Source organism: Taeniopygia guttata, chromosome 1A, assembly GCF_048771995.1.
Source record: "Taeniopygia guttata chromosome 1A, bTaeGut7.mat, whole genome shotgun sequence".
Classification (NCBI taxonomy): domain Eukaryota; kingdom Metazoa; phylum Chordata; class Aves; order Passeriformes; family Estrildidae; genus Taeniopygia; species Taeniopygia guttata.
The window spans coordinates 54,714,639-54,735,857 of NC_133025.1; the positions used below are offsets into that span (position 1 = coordinate 54,714,639).

The window sequence follows — 21,219 nt, forward strand, 5'->3', positions numbered from 1 at the left end:
AACACTACTAATATGTCCTTTATCTGACCTTAATTTAACATTGCCTAAAATATTGCTGAAAAGAGCTGGAGGAGGAAAGAGTTTCTTTGCAGCTGCTTGCTCCAGTAGCTCTTGTAACAAAACTTTGGCAGCAGCTGCAGCTTGTGCCTTTTTAACTTCTTCCGTGGCACAGGATTATTTTGTCCTACTTTGTCTTAACTTCTTGGTGTTTCCTTTTTGTGGTGCGTTTTCCCTTGGGATTCAGCCTCAGTGTTTAGAAGGAACATTTACAGAGGCCAGGTTTGGAGGCAGCTTTGACAACGCAGCTCCATTCCTGTAAAGTCATCACAGCAGAAAATACTGGCCCACCACTGACTCAGGCTAATTATTCTAATGCTTTAGCCCCAGTCTGGGTAATGCCTGCTGCCAGGGCACTTGAGAAAGAAGACCGCAATTAGCCATGCATTTATCTTTATGGAAGACTTGGCTGCTCAGGAGCATGTGCCAGCCACATGTCTCACTGTACTGCTGAAACAAATGTCCATGTCACTAATGTCTCTGTGTGCTTCAGAGGCAATTTCATATTTGCCTATGTCTTCTCTCCCATTTTTGAAGGAAGGAAAAAAAGTGTAATGACTTCTGTGATGAACATAGAATATGATAATATCAAATAGGCAATTAATGCATCTGTGTCAGTAATTCAATCTTGTTCACAGGGTTTTTTGCCTAAAATCTGTATCAGAGTACAGAAGAAAACACCAGATCAGCATCCTGTAATGAATATTAAATGTAAAAGACAGTTGAGCTGTGAATAAGAGGTACCTTAATAACACCAGAGCTTTCAGCTCATTTCCCTGTCTCTGAACTGAGCAGCAGAGTAAGCCTTTCATGGCATCTAATATTGTTCCCTGGATTCTGCTCTGTGCCCAGTCTGCGTGAGCCTTAAAATTCCAAAGGGAGAGGGGATTATTGCTGTTCTTGGAGGGTGATTTCCATGCTGGTTTATGCCACTGCCAGAAATTTTACCCGGAGGTTCTGACTCAGGTCTGGCTTTTTTGGATTAAATTATTTCTCTTTCAAATGTTATCCTTAACAAACTCTTTTTTTTCTCAACAATTAAGGCTTTTCAAGTGTTTTATGCCTCTCTATTATGCCTGCCTGTCACAAGTCTGTACAATGGTCTTTTAAAGTTTACTTAGGGCACAGCTGCACTGTGACACTCCATGGTGCAAATATCCCTGAGGCAAAGATGAATGAGCCAGCTCCAAAACTGGGATTTGTACTCTGGCTGTTTAATAGAGAGAGACAAGGACCATCTTTTCTGGTTCACTTTGCTCTGTGTCTGTTGAATTTGATAAAAAGAGGTCGTGGTTTGCAGGCAGGGTTTATAAGCTCTACTTTAGGGAAAGAAAAAAAGTAATGAATGTAACAAGGAGTTGCATATCACCCCAACTGCAGTGTTCAATGCCAACCAAGGGTGTTCAGTGGGGGACAATGCTGTCAATCAAATAATGTGAAACATGGTTTAGGAATCACAGAATCACAGAATTTGGGTCTCAAGTATAGTAACAGAAAGTAAGTTTCTTGCTTAACAAAGATTCGGATGGTGATATTTCACTGAAAGGTAGCAAAGCAGGATGGAGAGAAAAGGTCTTTAGGGTGATATAAAGGTAGGGAAACTGCAGAAAGATGAATGTGAACAAAGAAAAAAGAGTAGAGAACAGAAGTATAGATATTGTGTGACAGCTATTGAATGGGAGGGAGCCTGGGGTTGGAATTTCTAGAGGGACCAGAAACCATCAACAGTAGGAAACCAAAGTAGATTTGAGGGAAGGGAAAAGGGCTGCTAACGCATTTCTCTCAGGAAGATCAAGCTAGCAACCTCTGTCAGCAGGTGCAAAAGCTCACTAGAGGGGAGTGTCATGGACAAGATTTTGAAAGTGTTCCTTCCAGCTGTTCCTGCTAAAATCAGGAAAAGCATCTACTGATTGTCTGATTTAGTTATTCTTACTTTCCAAAAGACACTGATCCTTGACTCTGGTAAAACTTATTGATCTGCTCTGTTCATTATATAAATTAGGATAGCATTTGATTAATCTCTGGTATAAACTATATCTGGGCCAGACAGGAGAAAGCCTTATCTTTTATATGAAGTTCACATGGTTTCTGGAATGGGATATACGGAGATGTATCCTGAATTATAAAGTGATAACTAGAAACAGATGTGGGGGGAAGATTTTGCAAACTCTGGGTATTTTTTGGATATATTTATTGACATTGCATAAAATGATAGGAAGCTTTGTTTATTCTGTTTTGTGGGAGGAACTTAATGAATATATGTGTAAGTGACCTTTTCAGTGAGCACTCTGTTCAAGATGGGATTACCAAGGATATTTTATAGTAAATTCACTGTACTTGAAAATTACTTTTCTTAAATAACAAAACTACAACTGAAAATATCTGGCTTGCTCCTTTTTATGTGTGTGTCATTTCATAACACAGTAAAATAATCTAATTGTTGTTATGATCAATTCTATAGCATTATTGTAATTACAGTGTTATTTTAAACAGGGTTAGTTGGCTAAGGAGAGATGGAATTATTTGCAGTTGCTCAATGAATAAGAATGAAGGATAGTTTGATATAGCAAAACACATCTGTGGTGCAATAATTTCTGAATGTGGTGTGTCTGTATGTTACAAAATGATAGATTATGAACAAATTAGGATAGTTCAGGGTGAAGTTGTCTGGAGGTAGGAAGGAAAAGAGATCAACAGTTCAGACATCTACATACCTCCACTGGAGGAACACTAAGCCTGTTATTGTAACATATTTTGTCTGGAAAACTGAAGAGACATGAATTTGAGATAAAAGGTTTTGGCAGGTAGTGAAAGTGAGGGAGTCAGAGAAGGTAATCAGAGTAACCAATCTTAGGAGGAGTAGTATGAAGCTGTATATCAGGGACATGTTGCAAACCCAATGCCAGAGGTCCAGGATCTTAACTAAATAGACAGACTGAGGTATTTACAAAAAGATGATGAGCCTGTCAGAAAACAGAGATGCACTTGGGCAGTCTCTCTAACGTCTCAGGGAAATTCTTAGCGCAAAATGTGAAAGAAAGACATTTATTAGACACGACACCTACTTTTTTAAAAATGAAAAGCTATTTCTCAGAGTTACCTCTGTATATTCGTGTATTTCTCCAGCTTAGAAATTCAGTATTGAAAACAGAGCACACATGCATCTTTTGCCTTTTTGCTTTTAACATAGGGAGAATCTGTTATTTGCTACTGGTATTTGTATGGGCATTTCTGGTGCCAGTTCCCAATATCTCTTCTTACACTGCTACAACGTGAGACTGTAGAAGAGTCTTGTAAAGCTACCAAAATACAAACATTTATACTCTTTGAAAGTTTGGTTTGTTTCACTTTCACTTTTTAACCTAGAAAAAATACTTTCTAGTACTTTCATTGGCTTTCTAGAATAAAACCAGTCTGTTTCAAAGTCTGTTTTTTTCTTCTTCCTGTGCCAACAGCTGCTGCTACTGTACTTCCTTGGCTGAAAGGAAGGTGTAGGGGCAGAAGTAACCCAGAGGACAGGTTTGCATCAAGCAATGTGTAAGAATTCAGAAATAGAACATAAGTTCAGTAAGACTGAACTCTATTGTTCTCTAAATGGTTTGAGTCTTTTTTATGTCACGTACCATGTGACTTTCCATAGCGCACAGCTTTGCAGAGAGTGAAAGCAAAACATTAATTAAAAGAAAAGCATTCTCTGCTCCTTAGACACAAATGTTGGTAAGAAAACTAGATGTCTGAGTGCATTGGAATAGTCCAACAAACTTTCTGAAGGTCTTCACAAAGCTAGGGTAGAACACTGCCCTCAAATATTTTCTCAATGTAAATTGAAAAATGTAAATGTTCAGTAAATTGAAAACATTCACAAAAATCTATTTCTGCACAAATTTCAGCAGCAGAAAAAGAGCAGGAAATAAAAAACTGTTGTCTTTTACACAAATATTGTTCACAGAATGAAAATATATCAGCATTAGCTCTGGTCACTGAGTCCCAAACTAGAAATAACTGGAAGTTAAATTACTGGGCAGTTGTCAGTATCCATGGGAAATAATGTAGATGATTTCTGATTCACTTCAGTGTCTCTGAACCAGGGTTCTGATGTGCAATTCTGAGAATTGAGTTTCTGGATTTGGGTATTACATTTGCCACAAAAAGCAAGGTGATTGGAAAGCGCTTCCAGGTTGGCAAGAGGGTCTAATTTCACACCTTTCTTTCCAGAAAAACCTAGGCAACAAGAAGTGAGCACTTCCAAGAAGAGCCTTCTGAGGACGCTCTTGTTTCTATCACTGCAGTGTGGGTGCACATTTCCATAGCTGGAGATGCAGCTTCTGAATGTCTCTCTGCGTGTATTCACTTCCAAGATTCCTATCCAAAATGTTGTGGGGTTTTTTTCCTCTTTTATGTCCTTCACAAAACAAACTCTCAGTTTGCAGGTGAAGCCTGTCATCATTAATCTAATCATGCTTTGCACAGCCTTTGATTTTTTTTTTTTGCATCCTCAGCCTTGACCCAGTGATAAATCATAGTAGCCGTCGCTGTAGTGGAAAGCTCAGTAATGTCAAAAGCTTCCTGGTGAATGTGCAATGGGAAGTCATTCAGCAGTAAGTAAATAACCCTTGCAAGTCACACTGTTAGAAAAGATTGCTTCTGCTCTCCCCTAGAGCAGGATGTCTCATATCTTGCTCCATATCACCATGGATCACAGCAGGATACCACAGGAAAGAATTTCTCACTTTCCAAGTCAGTTGCTTCTTATGATAAATGCATTTGCAAGTTGCAGTGTAAAACAGTTAAAATTATAGCTGCTTTCACTTTTTGAGTTTGCAAAGTTCCACTATTTCTGGTCTGTTTTAATGTCCTAAGAAAATGTGACTTATTATTTCAGATTACTGTAGGTCTTTGGGGATTTTTTTTGTTTTGTTTTGCTTATATTGATATAATTAACTGCCATTTTTTGACTTAAGATACTTTTTAGAATCATGTAAGGTGTTTTGGGTTTGGTTTTTTTGCTGTTCCAAAGGGAAAGGAAAAACAGCCTGCACCACAAATCCCAGCATGTCATCTGAACAAGGGATATCTTTGTGAAGTTCTTGCTGCTTATTCTGTAGCACCTTTTATCTGTGCATCTGCAGTAGGTGAAAAGGAGATGCGAGAGAGGGAGAGAAGGTGGTTGGTCTTAAATCAGCGGGAGTCAGCTACCACAAAGATGCCAAGTTCATGAGCATAAATCCTGCCCTGGTTCATCAAGACAAATGGGGGAAATAAATGTCAATCAGGTTGACACAAGTGATGTGGCTTTCCAGGACTGCAAAAAATTAAAGAAACTAAACAACAGTACAAAAATCCTAAAGTTCATGCAATTAGTAAGAGGAGTAGGACCTACAACTGCAAATGTGTTGCCCCAAAGTATGGCTCTGGTGAAAGAAGAGGTTAAGCAGGACAGAGGATCATCTGAGATTAGGGAAATTCTTTCACACTTTCTGGGAAACAGCATCCCAAACCAGAGAATGAACTGTAGCATAACAGGTAACTGCCTCACAGCTTCTCTTTCAATGCTGGTCATTGTTTAACAACAGGACTTTAATTTGGAGGTGTCTGCTAGAACGTGTGAAATAGCAAGGGAATAGAGAATATGTAATGAAATGTGACAGTTCTTAAATTGGCCTAGGAAGTGGGAAAGTAACATAAATACCAGTTTGGTCTCAAAAGACACAGAAACTGGGGAACAAGAACCCAAACAGTAGACAAGGAGATTATTCTCATGAACTGAACTCTGGGAACTGGAGCAGGAAATCGTGTTAGGTGAGACAGTGAATGAGTTAGTGGTTGCAGAGTATTTCATTATAGATGACATCCTAGAAATGTAAGAGAAGTCTCACAGTTTCATCTGGAAAGTTACCTCTGGATTTTGGTGAAACAAATTATCTGCAGGCAATCTGAAATGTACTAAAGGCAGCATTATGTGCTCTGTTACTAGAGGCATTGTTAGGACAACAATGAGATGTGGCATCTTTAGGTGAAGGTGATAGCTAGGGTCTGAAATATGTTTTGTAATTAAGTATTTCAAGGGTCTTAACTGACAAAACTCTCACAGAATCTGAAGGAGAGATGGATTCCTGTTCACTTACTGAGGGCTAGGTTATTAAAAGAAAAAGAAAACCACATTTTGCAAACTGAAAGAGTATGTGACTGCATGCTTCAATGCCAAACATGCATGCACACAGCTGCTTACAATGAAGTAATTTTGGAATGATGTGGGGTTTTTTAAGCTTTTGGTGGCTATTGTTTAGTCTGCACTGCAGATTTGCAGGAGAGGTTAGGAAGGACAAGAGTAACTGAAAGATATGGCAGCAATGAAGTACCTGACATGGCTTGTATCCACAAATGGTAGGTATGTAATTATAACAAAAGGCTAGAGTGCTCTTTAGAGCTGAGCTGTTTTCAGGGACTGGCAAGTCGAAAAGAAAAAATTATGTCCTAATGGGTTCTGATTTTAGTAAATTAAAAGGAATATCAAAGCCATTCTTCTGTCTGTCAGCAAGTTAATGCAACAGAAGTAATCCTCAGGTCCTGATTTTTTTTTATTTTATTTGCTCAGATAAAAGGGAAAAAGGTGACATGATGCAAGTTTTTCTGCATTCAGTTTTCTGTTAGATATCTAAAAAACTATGGGGCGGAGGGGGTTTTGTCCTACTGTGGTCTCCTTTTTGCAATGTTTAACATCTTTGCATGCAATTTTATACCCTAGATATTTAATTTAGATTGAAGACATATATGGTAAACACCCATGAAATATTCTGTAAAATGTCTCTCCACTGTACAAATTGAAAGAAAATTATATCTTGCTGACCAAGAACGACTTTTAGAATGAAAGTATAAGTCTTGTGCTAGAAGGCCTGAAATACTTATCATAGTTGTTTGCCTTTGATAAAAGGGCTTCTGTGGACTTTTTGATCCTGAAAATGTCTAATGTAAAACCAGGGGGTTTTTTTGAGACTTCCCACCCCTCTTTACTTGCAGTGTCTATATTGAGCTACATTTTTAGCTGATGTGATTTCAGCTTTGCTTATTTCCATTGCCAAGGAATCACCATCTTTTATTTTCCTTTGCGGAATGATACTATGGTGTGATGTTCATTGTGTGAGGTACAGGTATAGCTCATTGTTTTACGTATGTCAGCAAAATGAATCCTTCTCTCTTTCCATCCATCTCTGGGAGTGAGTTGTTTCTGTTGCGCTGGATGTGTTCCAGATGAACCAATACCCTGGTTAATTGTGAGTGCAGCTGAAAAATACGTGAGCCCAGCTCTAATCTGTAGTGGGATCTTTTCCCAGATGTCCCTGGCTGGTGCTCCTGTGTGCTCTGGCAGCCAAAACAGCCATCCATGTCCTGGGATGGATCTAGCACAGCATCTCTGGCCAGTCAATGGAGATGATTGCTCTGCTCTGCTGCAACCTCACCTTGAGTCCTGTGTGCAGTTTTGGGCACCACAATATAAAAAATAATCTAAAACTATTAGAAATCATCCAAAGGAGGGCCAGGGATATGGTGAAGGGCCTTGAGAGGAAGCCATACAAGGAGCAGATGAGGTTTCTTGGTCAGTTCAGCCTGGAGGAGACTGAGAGGAGACCTCATAACTCTCTATACGTGCCTCATGGGGGGAAGCACAGTGGCAGGCACTGATTTCTTTTTGGTGACCAGTGACAAACCCGAGGGAATGGCCTGAAGCTGAGTTGGAGAGATTTGGCCAAGATATTAGGAAAACGTTTTACCCCCAGAAGGTGGTTATTCAGTGGAATGGCTTCCCAGGGAAGTGGTCACAGCCCCAAGCCTGACAGAGCTGAAGAAGCGTTAGGACAACGCTCCCACGCACATGGTGTGTGTGATTCTTCGGGCTGCCCTGTGCAGGGCTCCCCTCCCAGCTCAGTATATTCTGGGGTTCTTTGACAGCTGGAGTCACCCCTGCTCCTGAGGAGAGCCGGGCTCAGGACAAACCCTGCGGTGAAAGGGTCCCCGGTCCTTATGCCTGCAGCCTCCTGGAGCCACTCTCATGCTGCGTGGATGTGCTGCCACACAGCTCTACCCTCACTGCTGCCCCTTCCCCTTTCCCACTGGACGTTCGTTGCTGTTCCAGCTCTCAAAACTCCGCACCCGCCTGGGGGGAGACCCCAGGCACCACTCAGCCTGCTCTGAGGGCTGACGGACGGGACTAGCGGCTTCCCAACCTCGCTGTGCCGCGGGGAGAGCGCAGCCAGGGAGCAGCGGGCGCAGGGGCACCCGCTCCCGGAGCCGGCAGCGGCAGCCACCGGCCATCCCAGGGCACTTCCAGCGCCGGCGGCCACCGGCCATCCCAGGGCACTTCCAGCGCCCTCCCGGGCGCAGCGGGCGGGAGGCGCCGGGCGGAGCCGCAGCCGCGCCGCCCCCGCGGCCCCGCCCCCGCTCCGCTCCCACCGCCCCGCCGGAGGGGGCGGGACGGGCGCGCCCCCGCGCAGACGCGGCCGCGGCCGGGAGCGCGCAGGTGGCGGGCGGGCCGGCTGTGCGCGCCGCCGCGCGCCGGGTTCCGCCGGGGGCAGCGCGTCGCCGGCGGGCGGGGAGCGAGCGGGTGTCGGGTCCTGGCTGGCCGCCACCACCGCCTGCTCAAACGTGACGGGCCGTAGCCGTCCCGCCGAGGAGTCCCGCTACCCCGCAGTGCGCGGGCTGCCCTCCGCCTGCCCTCCGGGCGCCGAGCCGCACCGCTCGCTCTCCCCCCGCGGCTCTTGGGAGGCGCCGCGGCGCTGCCCCCGTGAGCGCTCCCCACGGAGTGGGCGTGGGCAAGGGTGGGTGCTGCGGCGGCCTCCCGTCCGCGGGCGTCCCAGCCCCGCCGGCGGTGGATGCGCCCGGGAGGAGCCGCCGAGCCCGCCCAGCCCTTCCAGCCCCCCGCGGGGGGGGACGCGGGGACCGCCGCGATGACTTGACGCCGGGCCGGGCCGTGCCGTGCCATGGAGGGGATGACACGCTTCGTGGTGGCCGCGGCGCGGTGGCGGCCGGCGCTGCCCGCCCTGCTGCCGCTGCTGCTCGCCGTGCCGGCGCTGCGGGGCTCTCCCGCCGCAGGTAAGGGAACAAAGAGGGCCCGGGGGCAGGTGTGCGGGGCCCCGGGACCGTGCCGGGAGCGGGGCGGTGCGGGGGGCGGCAGCGCCGGTAACAATGCGGCGGTGCCGGCGGGCGGGGGCCGGCGCGGCGCGGCCGGGGAGCTCCGCCAGAAAAGGCGCGCATTGTTCGCAGCCAGACCGCGAACGCTCCGGTGCGGGGCCGCGGCAGCCCCCGGGCTCCGCGGCTGGGAGCCGACCCGCGGGAGAGAAGGGGAGAAGCGGTGCGGGGACAAAGGGGGCACCCGGCGTTTCCAGCTCGTCGGGTGTCCTGTGCCAGGCAGGGGTCACCGCGCGGTGTGGCCTCAGCGCCCGGGGCGTCTGGAGGTGCCCCGCGTCGGGCTGCGGTGGCACCTGCGGGGTACCTGCAGGGCAGCCTGGCTCTCCTTCACCTTTCCAGTGAGGAGGCATTCGGAGCCCAATGCGACTTTCCAAGCACCGCCGTGGCATGACTTGTGCGTGGAGAGAACGGTTCGGGCTCCAGAGGGTGGTGTATTCAGTAGGTGTTTCGGAAAAACCATGAATCGGTGACCCCTTTTTTTTCTCTTGTCTTTTCTCTTGTGGCTCTAAGTATCAAAATTAGTCTGTAGTTAAGCAGACAGTTTAATCACAAAGATGTCTCATTTGGTTCTAGTCCCATAGCACTTCTTGGTTCATCTTTAGTACTTAAAAAAAAAATAGTAATAATTATCATTTCATGGAAAGGTACAGTTTTGCTGTGATTAGGTTTTCATTTTGGTAGATAACAGGTATAAAGTTATAAATTTCTATCAGCATCAGAAAGTTATTGATAAGTGGCAAGAAGTGATAAGAGGCTGCAGTTTCATGAAGTGGGCCAATTAGTGTTGACTCTTTTGTTTAAACACAGAAATTGTAGTGATTGTTGTTGGGTGCTTAAGAACCCTTGGTGTTATAAAACATGCTTATCTCTTTATAATAATCTTTTATTCCACTTCAGAAAGTAGTTCATGTTTTGGAGGTGACTAGTTAGCTTTTCAGGGAAGTTAAGCTCTCTTCCAGCTCCCGTCCTAGCCTACAGAGATGTTCCATTCCAAGCTACATGAAAATTGATATTTCATAGTAAATTTCAGTGATTTTTCTTAAATAGATCAGGCTTTGTATACAAATAGAAGGCAAAGCACTAGCTTTGTAAGTTGGAAATTTACTTGCCTCTGAGAATGACTGGGTTTCTTTTGTATTTTCATAATAAATCAGTGGAGGCTCTTGTTTGTTTCTCTGATACATAGTAGCTTTTAATTAAACATGGCTGTGAATTTCTGTAAACATTTGTGTGATTCTTGTGCATTCTTGTATAACTTAAGAACTTAAGAACAGCAGTAGAAAAATTATGTAACTCGGCCAGCGTTTGAGCTGCTGGAAGACAGCAGATCTTGCCCAAAGCGATGCTTTCCTGCTTAGTCTAGGGCAGGAGCCTTTAAGCTGTTTTGATTTGAGCGTCCTCTATGTTTTCAGTTTCCACTGGGCATGTGAATCATGTGCAGTGAACTTGAGGATACTAAGAGCAAACTTGCTCTTCAGAGGATGCTTTTTTATTGCCATCTCAGAAATGGTCCATTGGTTGCAGAGGTTTAAAGTCTACAGGTTGAAGAGAACAAGGATATTTTCTTTTTTTTGTTAAGGTGAAATGCTTTATTTAAAAGCATGACAGGGGTTTCATTTCTCCTTCTGTGGCCCATAAGGTTTAGAAAACACTGTCTTTATCCAAATCTTGTCTTGAGTCTTGAAATGTGTTGATGGTGTAATGGGTGAAACAGAAGAGCTGTGTACTGACCAAATGCTGTAGGTTTGAGCAGCATTCGCTTAACTGATCAACAGATCTACAACTCTTGTAAATCTCTCTAGGGTGGAGTTAATTTGCCTTTCAGTGCCATATGGTCTTGACCAGTCTAGGGACAGCAAGAGCAAACTCCTACAGCTCTGAGATACACAGGAGGAGCATACAGTAAGAGTGGAATGGCCACTTACTGCAGTTGAAATAACAAGGACAATACTTAAGAAAACTTAGTAGTTAAACAACTTGGGTTTTGGAATGCTTGATCCAGCTCCCACATAAGTCACATGTTGCTGAATCAGGGCTTCAGCTTCTCCAGTTAAGCAGATGCTGAACTCTTAGTATGTGGTTGGATGCCAGTGTGCTGAAGGTAGGTTTGTGTTTGAGCACCTCAACGAAGCAGAGCCTTGGCCAGGCTATTTGAATGTCTTGCTGCTCAGCACAGGCTGTGTTTTTGCTTTTGTTCCATTGCACAATCTGTACAACTCCTGCACTGACAATCAGGAGGATTTATCTTGTCTCACTGTGCTGTTTTCGTGACAGGGAGGAGATCTCTGTGCAGTGAGTCTCCTCAGAGACTCGGGGACCAAAGGCAAGTTGTGAAGGTCAAGCAAGGAATCAGATGTAGCTGTCTTATGGGAGAGTTGCAGGATATTGTTTATTCAACTTAATTGCATTAGTCTGTTGCAAACACTTGAGTTGGCATCACATCTCTTGTGGCCAGTTGAGCTTGTCAAGCTTGCTTCCAGTTCATTTTCACAGAAGACCCATATGGTTGGAGGATTCTCTTTGTAACTGCTTTCTATGCTGTGCTAGCTTTATTTATGTCAGCCTCATGTCTACAAGCTACACTTGTAGTCCTGCTAGAGGAAATGTGTTTTTTGTTTGCATGTTCTTTCAAGAAGTAAAAATGCTAAACAAGCTAGTGGACAGTGCAGCTTTTTGTTCAGTGCTGTCTGTTTTGTGAGTGCTTTTTGTGAAGCAAAGTCTTAGACTTCTCAGGCAGGGCTGGAACTTGAAATACAGCATGACTTTAGCAAAGCAGGCTTTAATAGCTTTGACCTACCTTGGGGGATAGATCTCAGGAACTGGGCACATTAAAGAGCAGTGACTCTTGCTGCAGCACAAATCTTTGTCTTGTGAAGCTGGTGATTGTGGTAAATGACAGGTTCTGACATCCTAGTTCTTGCTTGTCAATTCAGAATGTGTGTGCATGTGTGGGAGTTGCTTGGGAGAGAAGTGAAGCAGAATAGACTTCTTAATAATACAGTCTCACTTCAGCTGTGGGAGACATGGCTTTCCTTCATTTGAAAGTAAATCTGCTTGTGGCTGACGTCCTAAACTACCAGAGAGTCTGCAGCTCTGCCCATTGTGGCAGACAGTATGAATAACACTGGTTGTGTAAGAGTTATTGTGGATGATGTCCTTAAGTACCAGTGTGTCTCCAGCCTGGCCTGTTGTGGCATACAGCATGATGAATGCTAATTGCATAAGAGTTATTAAATACAGTGTGTCCTGGGAAGCTGGGTATAAGGGGAAAAAAAAGCTGTAAGGAAGTGGTTATCCTTTAAATTTGGAATCCCATAGTTTAGTAAAAACGGTAGCATAAAATAAACTTCATTATGTAGACAATTTATATTTTGGCTCATGTAGAAGAATCTCATTCTCATGGAGTCCTTGTAAGTATGGACAGTTTTTCACTCTGGAGTTACATAATATGATGCCTTTCTAGCTCTTGAGAAGTCATATATTACTATGCTTTTCTGCAGTGATTATCAAACACACATGAGCTCAATAACAAATCTGATTGACACTCCCTATATGTACTGTGTTTTCAGCTGTTAATGTTACTAGAGACAGCTGTTTGGGAAGACTAAGGGAAAACCCTTTGTAAGAGCAATTCATTCATGGTATCTTTTTTATTTTTGGCAACACATGAGATTAGGGGAAAAAAAGATAAAACTGACTATCAGTACTCACATCACTCATTCATCAGTGTAATTAATGGCATGTAAAATGCTCAAATAAATATTGGAAAATGGACCTGATTGTGCTAGATCTTACTTAAGCTGTAAGATGTTGTAAGATGTGTCTTAGAGATATTTCTGCTTTACAGTGGAGTTGAAAAAAAACTTAAATATTTCAATTGAAATTTTGTAAAGTGTGCATTTAGCTATGGGCTGAAGCTTTTTCTTCTTTGCAAAATATCAGTTGAAAGAGTTCAGCAACTTCTGATGTTGAGGCAAGAGGAAAACAATGGCTTCTGCTTTGAATTCTGCAAGCTTCTATTCTGAGCAATTTTAATACCCTTATGCTTTGGAGCAATGCAGTTAAACTTTGCTGGATTGTCTGCTCTGAGGGGATGTTTTCTCCACTCTTGCTTCAAAAGTGATTTTTCTCTTTTGAAAGCTTGTAATGACTGAATTTAGGTAGACATGGCTACATTAGAGAAGATGACTTTTTTTTTTGTCAGCTGAAGCTTGAATAAGGACTATTCTCCTGGGACCTCACCTACCTGTCAGTACTGACCAGGAATATATGTGTTGCCTGGGCAGATGTACTCAGTATTCTTCCCATAGTCCAAAATGTTAGGTGAAAATTGGACTTTGCTGTGAAAGTCCATCTAAACAGCTCCAGAAATGGGACTGGACCGAGTTTCAGGACTGAGAACTGGGCACCTGCCTGCCTTGTGCTTAAAGCCATGTCTCTGCTGTGTAATGTTTTATTTTCTTTAGGGTGTCTTTGGCATCTGCCTTCTGGTGCACTGTTGTCTGGTGGCCTTTGATTGCATCAGGCCCAAGAGGGCAAACAGGAAGAAGACTTTAGAAGGAGCCAACGTGGGACTTAGGTTTAGTTTGCAGTAAGAGTCTGAGGATCTTTCCAGTCACTCTTCAGCTTGTTGATGAGATGTGTCCAGAAACCTGGAAGTTGTAGGAGGGGAAGAGACACAAACTGCAAGAGTGTTTGTCAGATGAAGGAAACTGGAACTGGCAGGGCACAAAGGAGTAGGACGCAGGACAATAGGTCAGGAGTGTAAAATAGGTCTGTAGATGAGGGGAACTGCATTGCAGCAATTAATCCTAGGTGAAGCAAGAAATACAGTTTGATAGCAGGATAAGCACACTGGGAAACACAGATGGACTCAGTTTATAAAAGGAAAATAAGCATTAAAAAATAGTGTTGAAAGGATGAATCAGAAGTGGGGAAGACAAGGGACTGGGATAAGACTGGAGGAGATAGGACCAAAAGCATCAAGCTTGCAATTTAGGAATGGGAAAATGTGTGCCTGCTGCTCTGGGACACTTCTTAAGAATTTGACACAAAATTCAGGACTTCAGAGTGTTGGTCCTTTTCTCCTCTTAACCAGAAGCATGATAATCTGCTGCTGCTCCTTGGAACATTTCATGAATGTGCATGAATCAGCCTTGTGACAGAAGTGTTTTTGTAAGTTTGTTTTAAGAACTGGAAAAATTCCTCCAAAATTGTAGTGGCATATAAAAACTGCAGAGACAAAAATCAGCAAGTTGGAAATATTGACATTAAAATAACCCATTAACCCATATAGTTTTAAACTTCTGTACCTGCAAGCTGTTGTACGGCTATGGTCACAAAGTGTGTATCCATACAGATAATATTTATAGCTACAGAGGCACCTGCACACGCCTACAGGCAGATAGGATCATCATTGTGCTTAGTGACTGATCCTGCTCTGGGGAAAAATGGGAACCGGATAGCAAATGAAGTTATCTGCAGGACTCTTGCTCCTTTTGTAGCAGATGTTTGTGGTGTGACATGAAGGGAGGGACAGGGAAGTTTGAATAGAGGTTTTGCTGTTTATGTGATTAAATGCTGTCCTAGACAGTTGAGTTGTGTTGCTGTTGCAGAGTTTCAGTGATGCTCAAGTTGCTTAAACCAGGCTTTCCACAGGTGGTCACTAGCTGTGTGTGTTCCTCATTTACTGGATGTCAGATTTCTGGGATCTGTGTTGCAGAAATGCTGAGTGCTTCCAGCTGCCAAAGAAGTCAGAGGAAGCTATTCTTAAATAGATGTTGTGTCTGAAATTCTAAATACTAATTAATGTTTCAAATTAGGCTCTCAGAATTTGACCTTGTTTCTTAGTTTTGCCATTTGTAAAACATGATTTCTCATTTTCAAATGGGAAATCAGTTCCTCATTTGATTTTCAAGATCCTAAGAAATGTCCAGATGCAATAACAGTGAGCAAAAAAAAGTTGGTCAGAAAGGCAGAATTTTGTCTTGAGAACAGTAAAGATCCAGTAGATGATAAACCATTCTGCAGAGCTTGACTCAACAGAAAACAAGTATAAGAAATAAACTAGTTCTAAGCAAATAAAAAGTAACAGGTGGTGGTGTAACATGATGTATTTACCATACTAAGACTTTCTTTGTGAGTTAACTAGTCAATTCAGTAGGATTTTGATGTTGGGGTTTTTTATAAATCAAAGTTCTTTAAAAGAAATCATGCTTATTGATGTTTGCTCACTTTCAGTTTTATCAGTTTCAGTTTATATCCCCTACTTGTTTGCTCTTCATGTGGAAACTGTTTTCTAATCTTTTTAGTCCTTTTCCATTCTCCCCTCTGATTTAGAGAGGCTTCTCTTCTGTGAATTAATATACTATATAAAATTTTGATTTAGCTTCAGCCATGTGGTCAAGACAGCATGTCAGGTCTTGTGGATTGAAATAGATAAGAGGCTAAATTTCACCTGCAAGTAGGGGGAAGAGGAGGAAGGAATGGTGGAAATACAGTAAATCAAGGGCCTGAAATCCATGCTTTTCAGTGAGGAACATTCATAATAGTGCCATACTTAAGGACTTGAAAACCTGAATAGCTCTAGGATGGGGACTAGACAATGTAGTAGTGTTGTATTGAGGGGCCTGGTGTCTATCAGGGATCGTGGACAGAGTGGGATTCAGCATGATCCCAGTAGTACTGGGCCTTGTGAACACATTGATTTTGAACTGGGCATATCCTGTGTAATAACTCATTTGTTTTCTTCAGCAGCAGAAGAGCTCCAGCTAGAATGCTGTGTCTGGTAAAGGGTCTTCTCCTTCAAGGAAGAGACAAGCTACTAGAGCCAGTTCAGTTCACAGAACTACTGGGACTGAATGTCTGATCCAGAAAAAATGCCAGGTGGACAGGACTTTATTCAAACATATAAAATATTAAACATAAAGGGAAATGTAATAAATAGTTGTTTATGTTGAGGAAGAAAAGAAGACTTGTATTCAAGTGAACAAGACAGGTTTTCTAACTGCTGATCTTTTTAACAGTGGGGATAATGAAACCATGAATTGCATGGTTTGGGGCAATAATGTAATGTGTCACTGGAGTTGACAGATGAGATTGCAGCATGATCGAGAGGATTGCAACGGTGATATGAAATATTTTGCAGCTCTGTTTATGTGAGATACTACAAATAATAAATAACAAATAAATAATATTATTTATGTGCTGACTGCAGCATTACGACTAATATTATTCATTACTGAGAAGTTTGGTGTTCTGATCAAGTGAAGAAATGATCTGTGGTTTTTATGCTGGTTGATTTTTAGGATTAGCATTTTTTAAGGTTTCAGAGAACATTTTGTAATCCTTGTTATAGTGTTTTTATCCATGGTACTAACAGGCAGGATGAACACTAACTTTGTAAGTCGCTCTCCATCAAGTTCAGTTTGTGAAACGTTTTAGAATGCTGCATCATTGAGAGATTATCACTGAGACAACAGCTACAAGTAAGTGGTATGGATGTGAGTCTGCATGTCTAACTGAATTATTACTAGCATTTTTGTATCTCAGAGGTGGGATAGAGAGAGGCAGTACTGAGCTCAAAACACTTTATTGCTATTTCTATGAAATGTGTAGTTGGTCAAGCTGGGAACTTCTTTACCTTGGCACAGATTTCCCTTATCTTTAGCAAAGGGAGTGATGGTGCAAGCAAGAGGAGCTAAGTGATGCAAAACAGTTGGGACACTGGGCAAATAAATGGCACCAAATCTTTCAGTTGCCACGTTCTGTGTGCTGCCATCTGTGGGTCTGTGTCAAAGGGAGAAGACAAATCTTTAGTTCTTCAGTAGGTGAGGACATTGGGTCTCCACCTGGTGTCCTGACTGGGCAGCAGCTGCTAGGATAGCAGCAGGGGTGTCCTGGCCAGAGCTGTGAGCTTGCTGGGCTTGGCTGAGGTGTGTGCAGTTCTCAGCTCTGCAATGCCTGTGGTCTGACAAAGCTTTTCTGGACAGTTAAGGCAGTGTGGAGCTGTCTTAGTGCCCTCCGACTGAAATCTGTTGGTGTGGCAGGGTGAGAGCAAGGGTGGATATGAACTTTGGTCAGGAGGATACTGAAATAAGGAACAGGAGAGACGACACTGGGTTGGGGCTGTGGTAGGAGTGGGTGAAATTTGGAATACAGATTAGGGTATTGATAATGGAAGGCTGAGTTGGGATGTCTTGTGGTAAGAGGATGGCTGCTTGATATTGCAGATTTGGAGGGGTTTTTGTGGCTGCCCTGAATATCTGACTTGAGCATCCTCACTGTAGAGCTTGCCTTAGAGCTGTGGAGAAGGGCATTATCTAAACGGGTAGCTGGCCTCAGTTTTAACAGAAAACTCTTGTAAGATAGATTCAAGAACTCTAAGTGCACCTGAAAATAAATGGTCACATAGTACAGGTAGATAGTACAGGTAAAGATTTTTTTTCTTAAGTAGTATTGATACAATTTGCAGATTTGTTTTCAGCCTCTTTTTTCTTAATTCACACCCTCTTGGATTTAATTTCCTACTGAATCCTTTGATATGGAATAAGAAAATTAAACTGTTATGAATTCTTAAAAGAAAAGAAGGCTCTCCCTTTTTTGCTCCCCAGCCAGTAGTGTACTGAGCTGGTTTGTGGAGAGTCTCTAAGTAAAATTCTTTCCTCCTTTAAAGCCAGCTGTTTGATACTGCAGGGTGGTGGAGGGAGGATTTATTCTTCTAGTTGGGTGTGAACTTGATTAGATGTTGAGCCTGTCTCACCTTTTCCTGTGGCTGGTAATTCTCCTGTAAATAAATTCCTCCTCATGTATGCAGATTGCAGTGAGCACTGCTCAACCACAAAGGCACAAGGATACAGCTGAGCATTACTTGGAGACAAAGCTCCAAGCATTTATGTAGCAGACCCTCTGGGCTAGTATCAGGTTACTTTTCGAATGGGAGGCAGACATTGTTTGTCAGCTACACTGGATTCTGGTTGGGTAACTTCTCCAGTGTGGCTGTATTTAAAACTGGAGCTGCTGCTGAATTGGGACTAGCTTGTATGATATATTAGGATAGAAATTGGACGTCACAGAACAAAATCCTGATCTAGAGCAGAAGTCTGGTTTGAAGATGTTTTCAATTAAAATCTGTCAGTGACCTTACTTCCTGTGCTTGTGGTGAAGGATGAAACAGATTTGGGCTTCCAGCCATTGACATTCAATTTTTAGAAGATGTAATTTGTTCCATTCTGAAAGAACAAAAAAAGATAATTTTCCTTTGTCTTTCCAGAGTGCATGTGCTTTTTATAGTAACTTGGTTAAAAAAAATTTATGTAAATGCTTATCAACAAGGTAATCAAAGTTTACTCAAGAAATATTTTATCCAATATTAATAAAAGCAAGGAAGTTTCAAGAAAATAAATTGTATTTGTCTGTTTACTTTGTTTACCTCTGTGAATAGTTACTTTGCTGCTTCTACCACAACCATGTTCTTAAAACTGTAAAATTTGTCAGAAGGATTAGGAAAACTGAGGAATGTGAAATGAAAGTAAATCCAGTTTCTTTCTTTTTGAATTGACTGGATTCCAAGCAGACGGTGTCACTTGAAGGTATAATCTTCTTAATATCCTGGGAGTATTAGAAACTTAGAAACAAAACTGAATATAGTTTCTATACTGACCTATTTTGTAATTCTTTAGTATTTACTGCTGCTGTTTACCATGTATAAACTTTAAGCAGAGAAATCAGGTGAAGATAGGCCTAGAAACCTTGAAGAGGTTAATTCAGGTTTTTTCTAAAATAACACTCAAATGACAGTTTTGATGTATTTTTTTAATGAGCCAAAGCCATCATTGAAACATGGTGTTGATATGTGAAACTGCACTAACAATTTAGAATTGTTGTATTCTTTTATATTTGGAAATAAAACTCAGTCACTGAATAATAGAATGCAGCCTTATGTTGGATCAAATATTCAGTAAAAACATCTACGTGACTTAGGTAAGATATTTCAGAAATATTCCCCAGTACTTTCCTTCATTCCTAAATAGTATCAACCTTGGAGGCCACACCTAACTTGTTCTCTGTAAATACAATGTTAAATAGCTTTCTAGGTATTTTCAAAAGCAGAAGTATTTCACGTCTTCCAAATGCAGGTGCAAGAGTCAATACGCTTTATGAAGCCAAGTATGCTGAATTAATTGAATACTTACAGGTCCTACTTCCATTTCTCATAACCAGAAATTACATTTCTAATGAATTAGTGGACTTGGGGTTTATGAAAATGTATTCTGAGATTTCATTGATATTTTTAGTTCTGAGAGAGCTGGAAAAATTGAGAATATTACTAGTAGGATGAAAGTAATGAATTAAAAAAAACAGCAGCTATTTGGATTCCTCACAGTGTTTCAGATCAATTCTTGTGGACAGAATTATTTGTAGGAGGATAGGTGAAAAGCACAGGTGCATGTTAAGTATAGTTTGTCATAGACAGGGAAAGCAACCACCCAAACCAGTGGGTGTTTGTGAAACACTCATCTAGGCTGAGGCATGTAGTGCTGGGTTATGCTCATAATGCATTAACGTGGGTGTTTTGGTTTGTTTGTTTTTGCCCCCCCTCCCATGGGAGATAAGGGAAAATATTCAGTCAGGTAGTTTATTTTCATGACTGAACAGTGCATACAGGCTGAAGCCTATCTGTGTTAGTTTGGCTGTATGAACTCTCCCAAAGTTTAATTGGAAGTGCTGTCTCAAATTCTGTTTCTATTGTGCTCACCTTGGGAGCTGCCTCAGTAGTAACCTGATAGCAGTTTACTCTGGTAATTCTACAGTGCCTTTCTTAAGTTTCTTTTAGTGCAGCGGGAAGGAGCATGAACACAGTCTGTCAGCAGGAAAAAACAGGGAACCACGTGGAGTTCATGAGATGGGGTACCCCAGTGACTAAAGCTCCCATTTGGACTATCTCTAAAACCATTTATTTATTTATTTATTTATTGTGCTAACTTTAGTGTGGTTCATCTTGCTTGGAAACTTTGTAGGATCATAAGCTTGTTGATGCTTCCTGATTTGTTTCTACAGTGTAAGAGAAATGGCATTATTGTATCCTTTGTAACTTCTGGGATTGGATCCCTTACTGCTTCAAAACTGTTGAGGCGGGAATTTCTTTTCCAGTCTGAAGAATGTAGAGCCTTTAAACTGGAGCTCTGTTATCTCAAGCTAGGTGGAAAATATTGAAGTAGGAATTTTGTTTGAAACCAAAATATTTTAAAGAACACTTAGTTGGGGTTTTTTTTTTTCTGATTTGCTTTCATGAAAGACTGTTAAAGCCAATGGAATATGTTATTAACAATAAATGTTGTGCATGTCTCAAACTGTTCATAGTCTCATGGGGGAACAGGTGGGGTTTTTCCTGAATGTGTGGACTATTTTTTATATTGAGCAGTTGAAAAGGACATGCTCAGTGTATTTTATTTTTAATTAAGCACTTATGTTCATACAGAAATTGTTCAGTGGCCGTGTAATTGAGTTAAAAGTAGCATGACTTGTGATGATGTGGTCTCTGATGGTCATGTCAACAGTCTGTTTGCCATCCAAAAAATCTTGCAGGCTTCCTCATACTATTCTCTGTTAGTGTTTATGGAAAATGATGCATTTCTAAATAAAAATCTTGCTTTGCTAAGTGGGCTGTTCATGAAGCAATCAATTTCTATTTTAAACAAGTGAACCCTCTAGATTTTCCTCTGTATTTACACATTACAGCAGGTGTTATGTATATTTAACCAGAAGACACAGCAATAATAGTCAAAGCAAGTATTTTGAGCTCAGCCTAGTTTCATAGCAATGTTTTATGTTTGTACGGAATGTTGAATTGTCATAAAATGTGCCTATTCAAATAGAGACATAAGACCAGGAGATTTTGCTACATAAACATGGTAATATGGTTTCTTCTAACCAGTATAGTAAACCTAAATAGCTTTTTTTTTTTTTTTTTTTTTTGAG

The 21,219-nt window shown here is 41.9% G+C and overlaps 1 protein-coding gene across 9 annotated transcripts in view; it reads left to right on the top strand.

Annotated features, from left to right (window-relative positions):
- The first annotated feature begins 8,545 nt into the window (after positions 1 to 8,545).
- Positions 8,546 to 21,219, top strand: part of KIAA1549 (KIAA1549 ortholog) — a 142,659-nt gene continuing 129,985 nt past the window's right edge. For all 9 annotated transcript variants that reach the window (XR_012053578.1, XR_012053577.1, XR_012053579.1 and 6 more), the window contains exon 1: positions 8,546 to 9,144. Coding sequence is in view for 6 of the 9 variants with exons in the window: in XM_030263234.4 (XP_030119094.4) it covers positions 9,033 to 9,144 (112 nt within the window). In the remaining 3 variants the exon portion in view is untranslated. The remainder of the gene's footprint in view (positions 9,145 to 21,219) is intronic.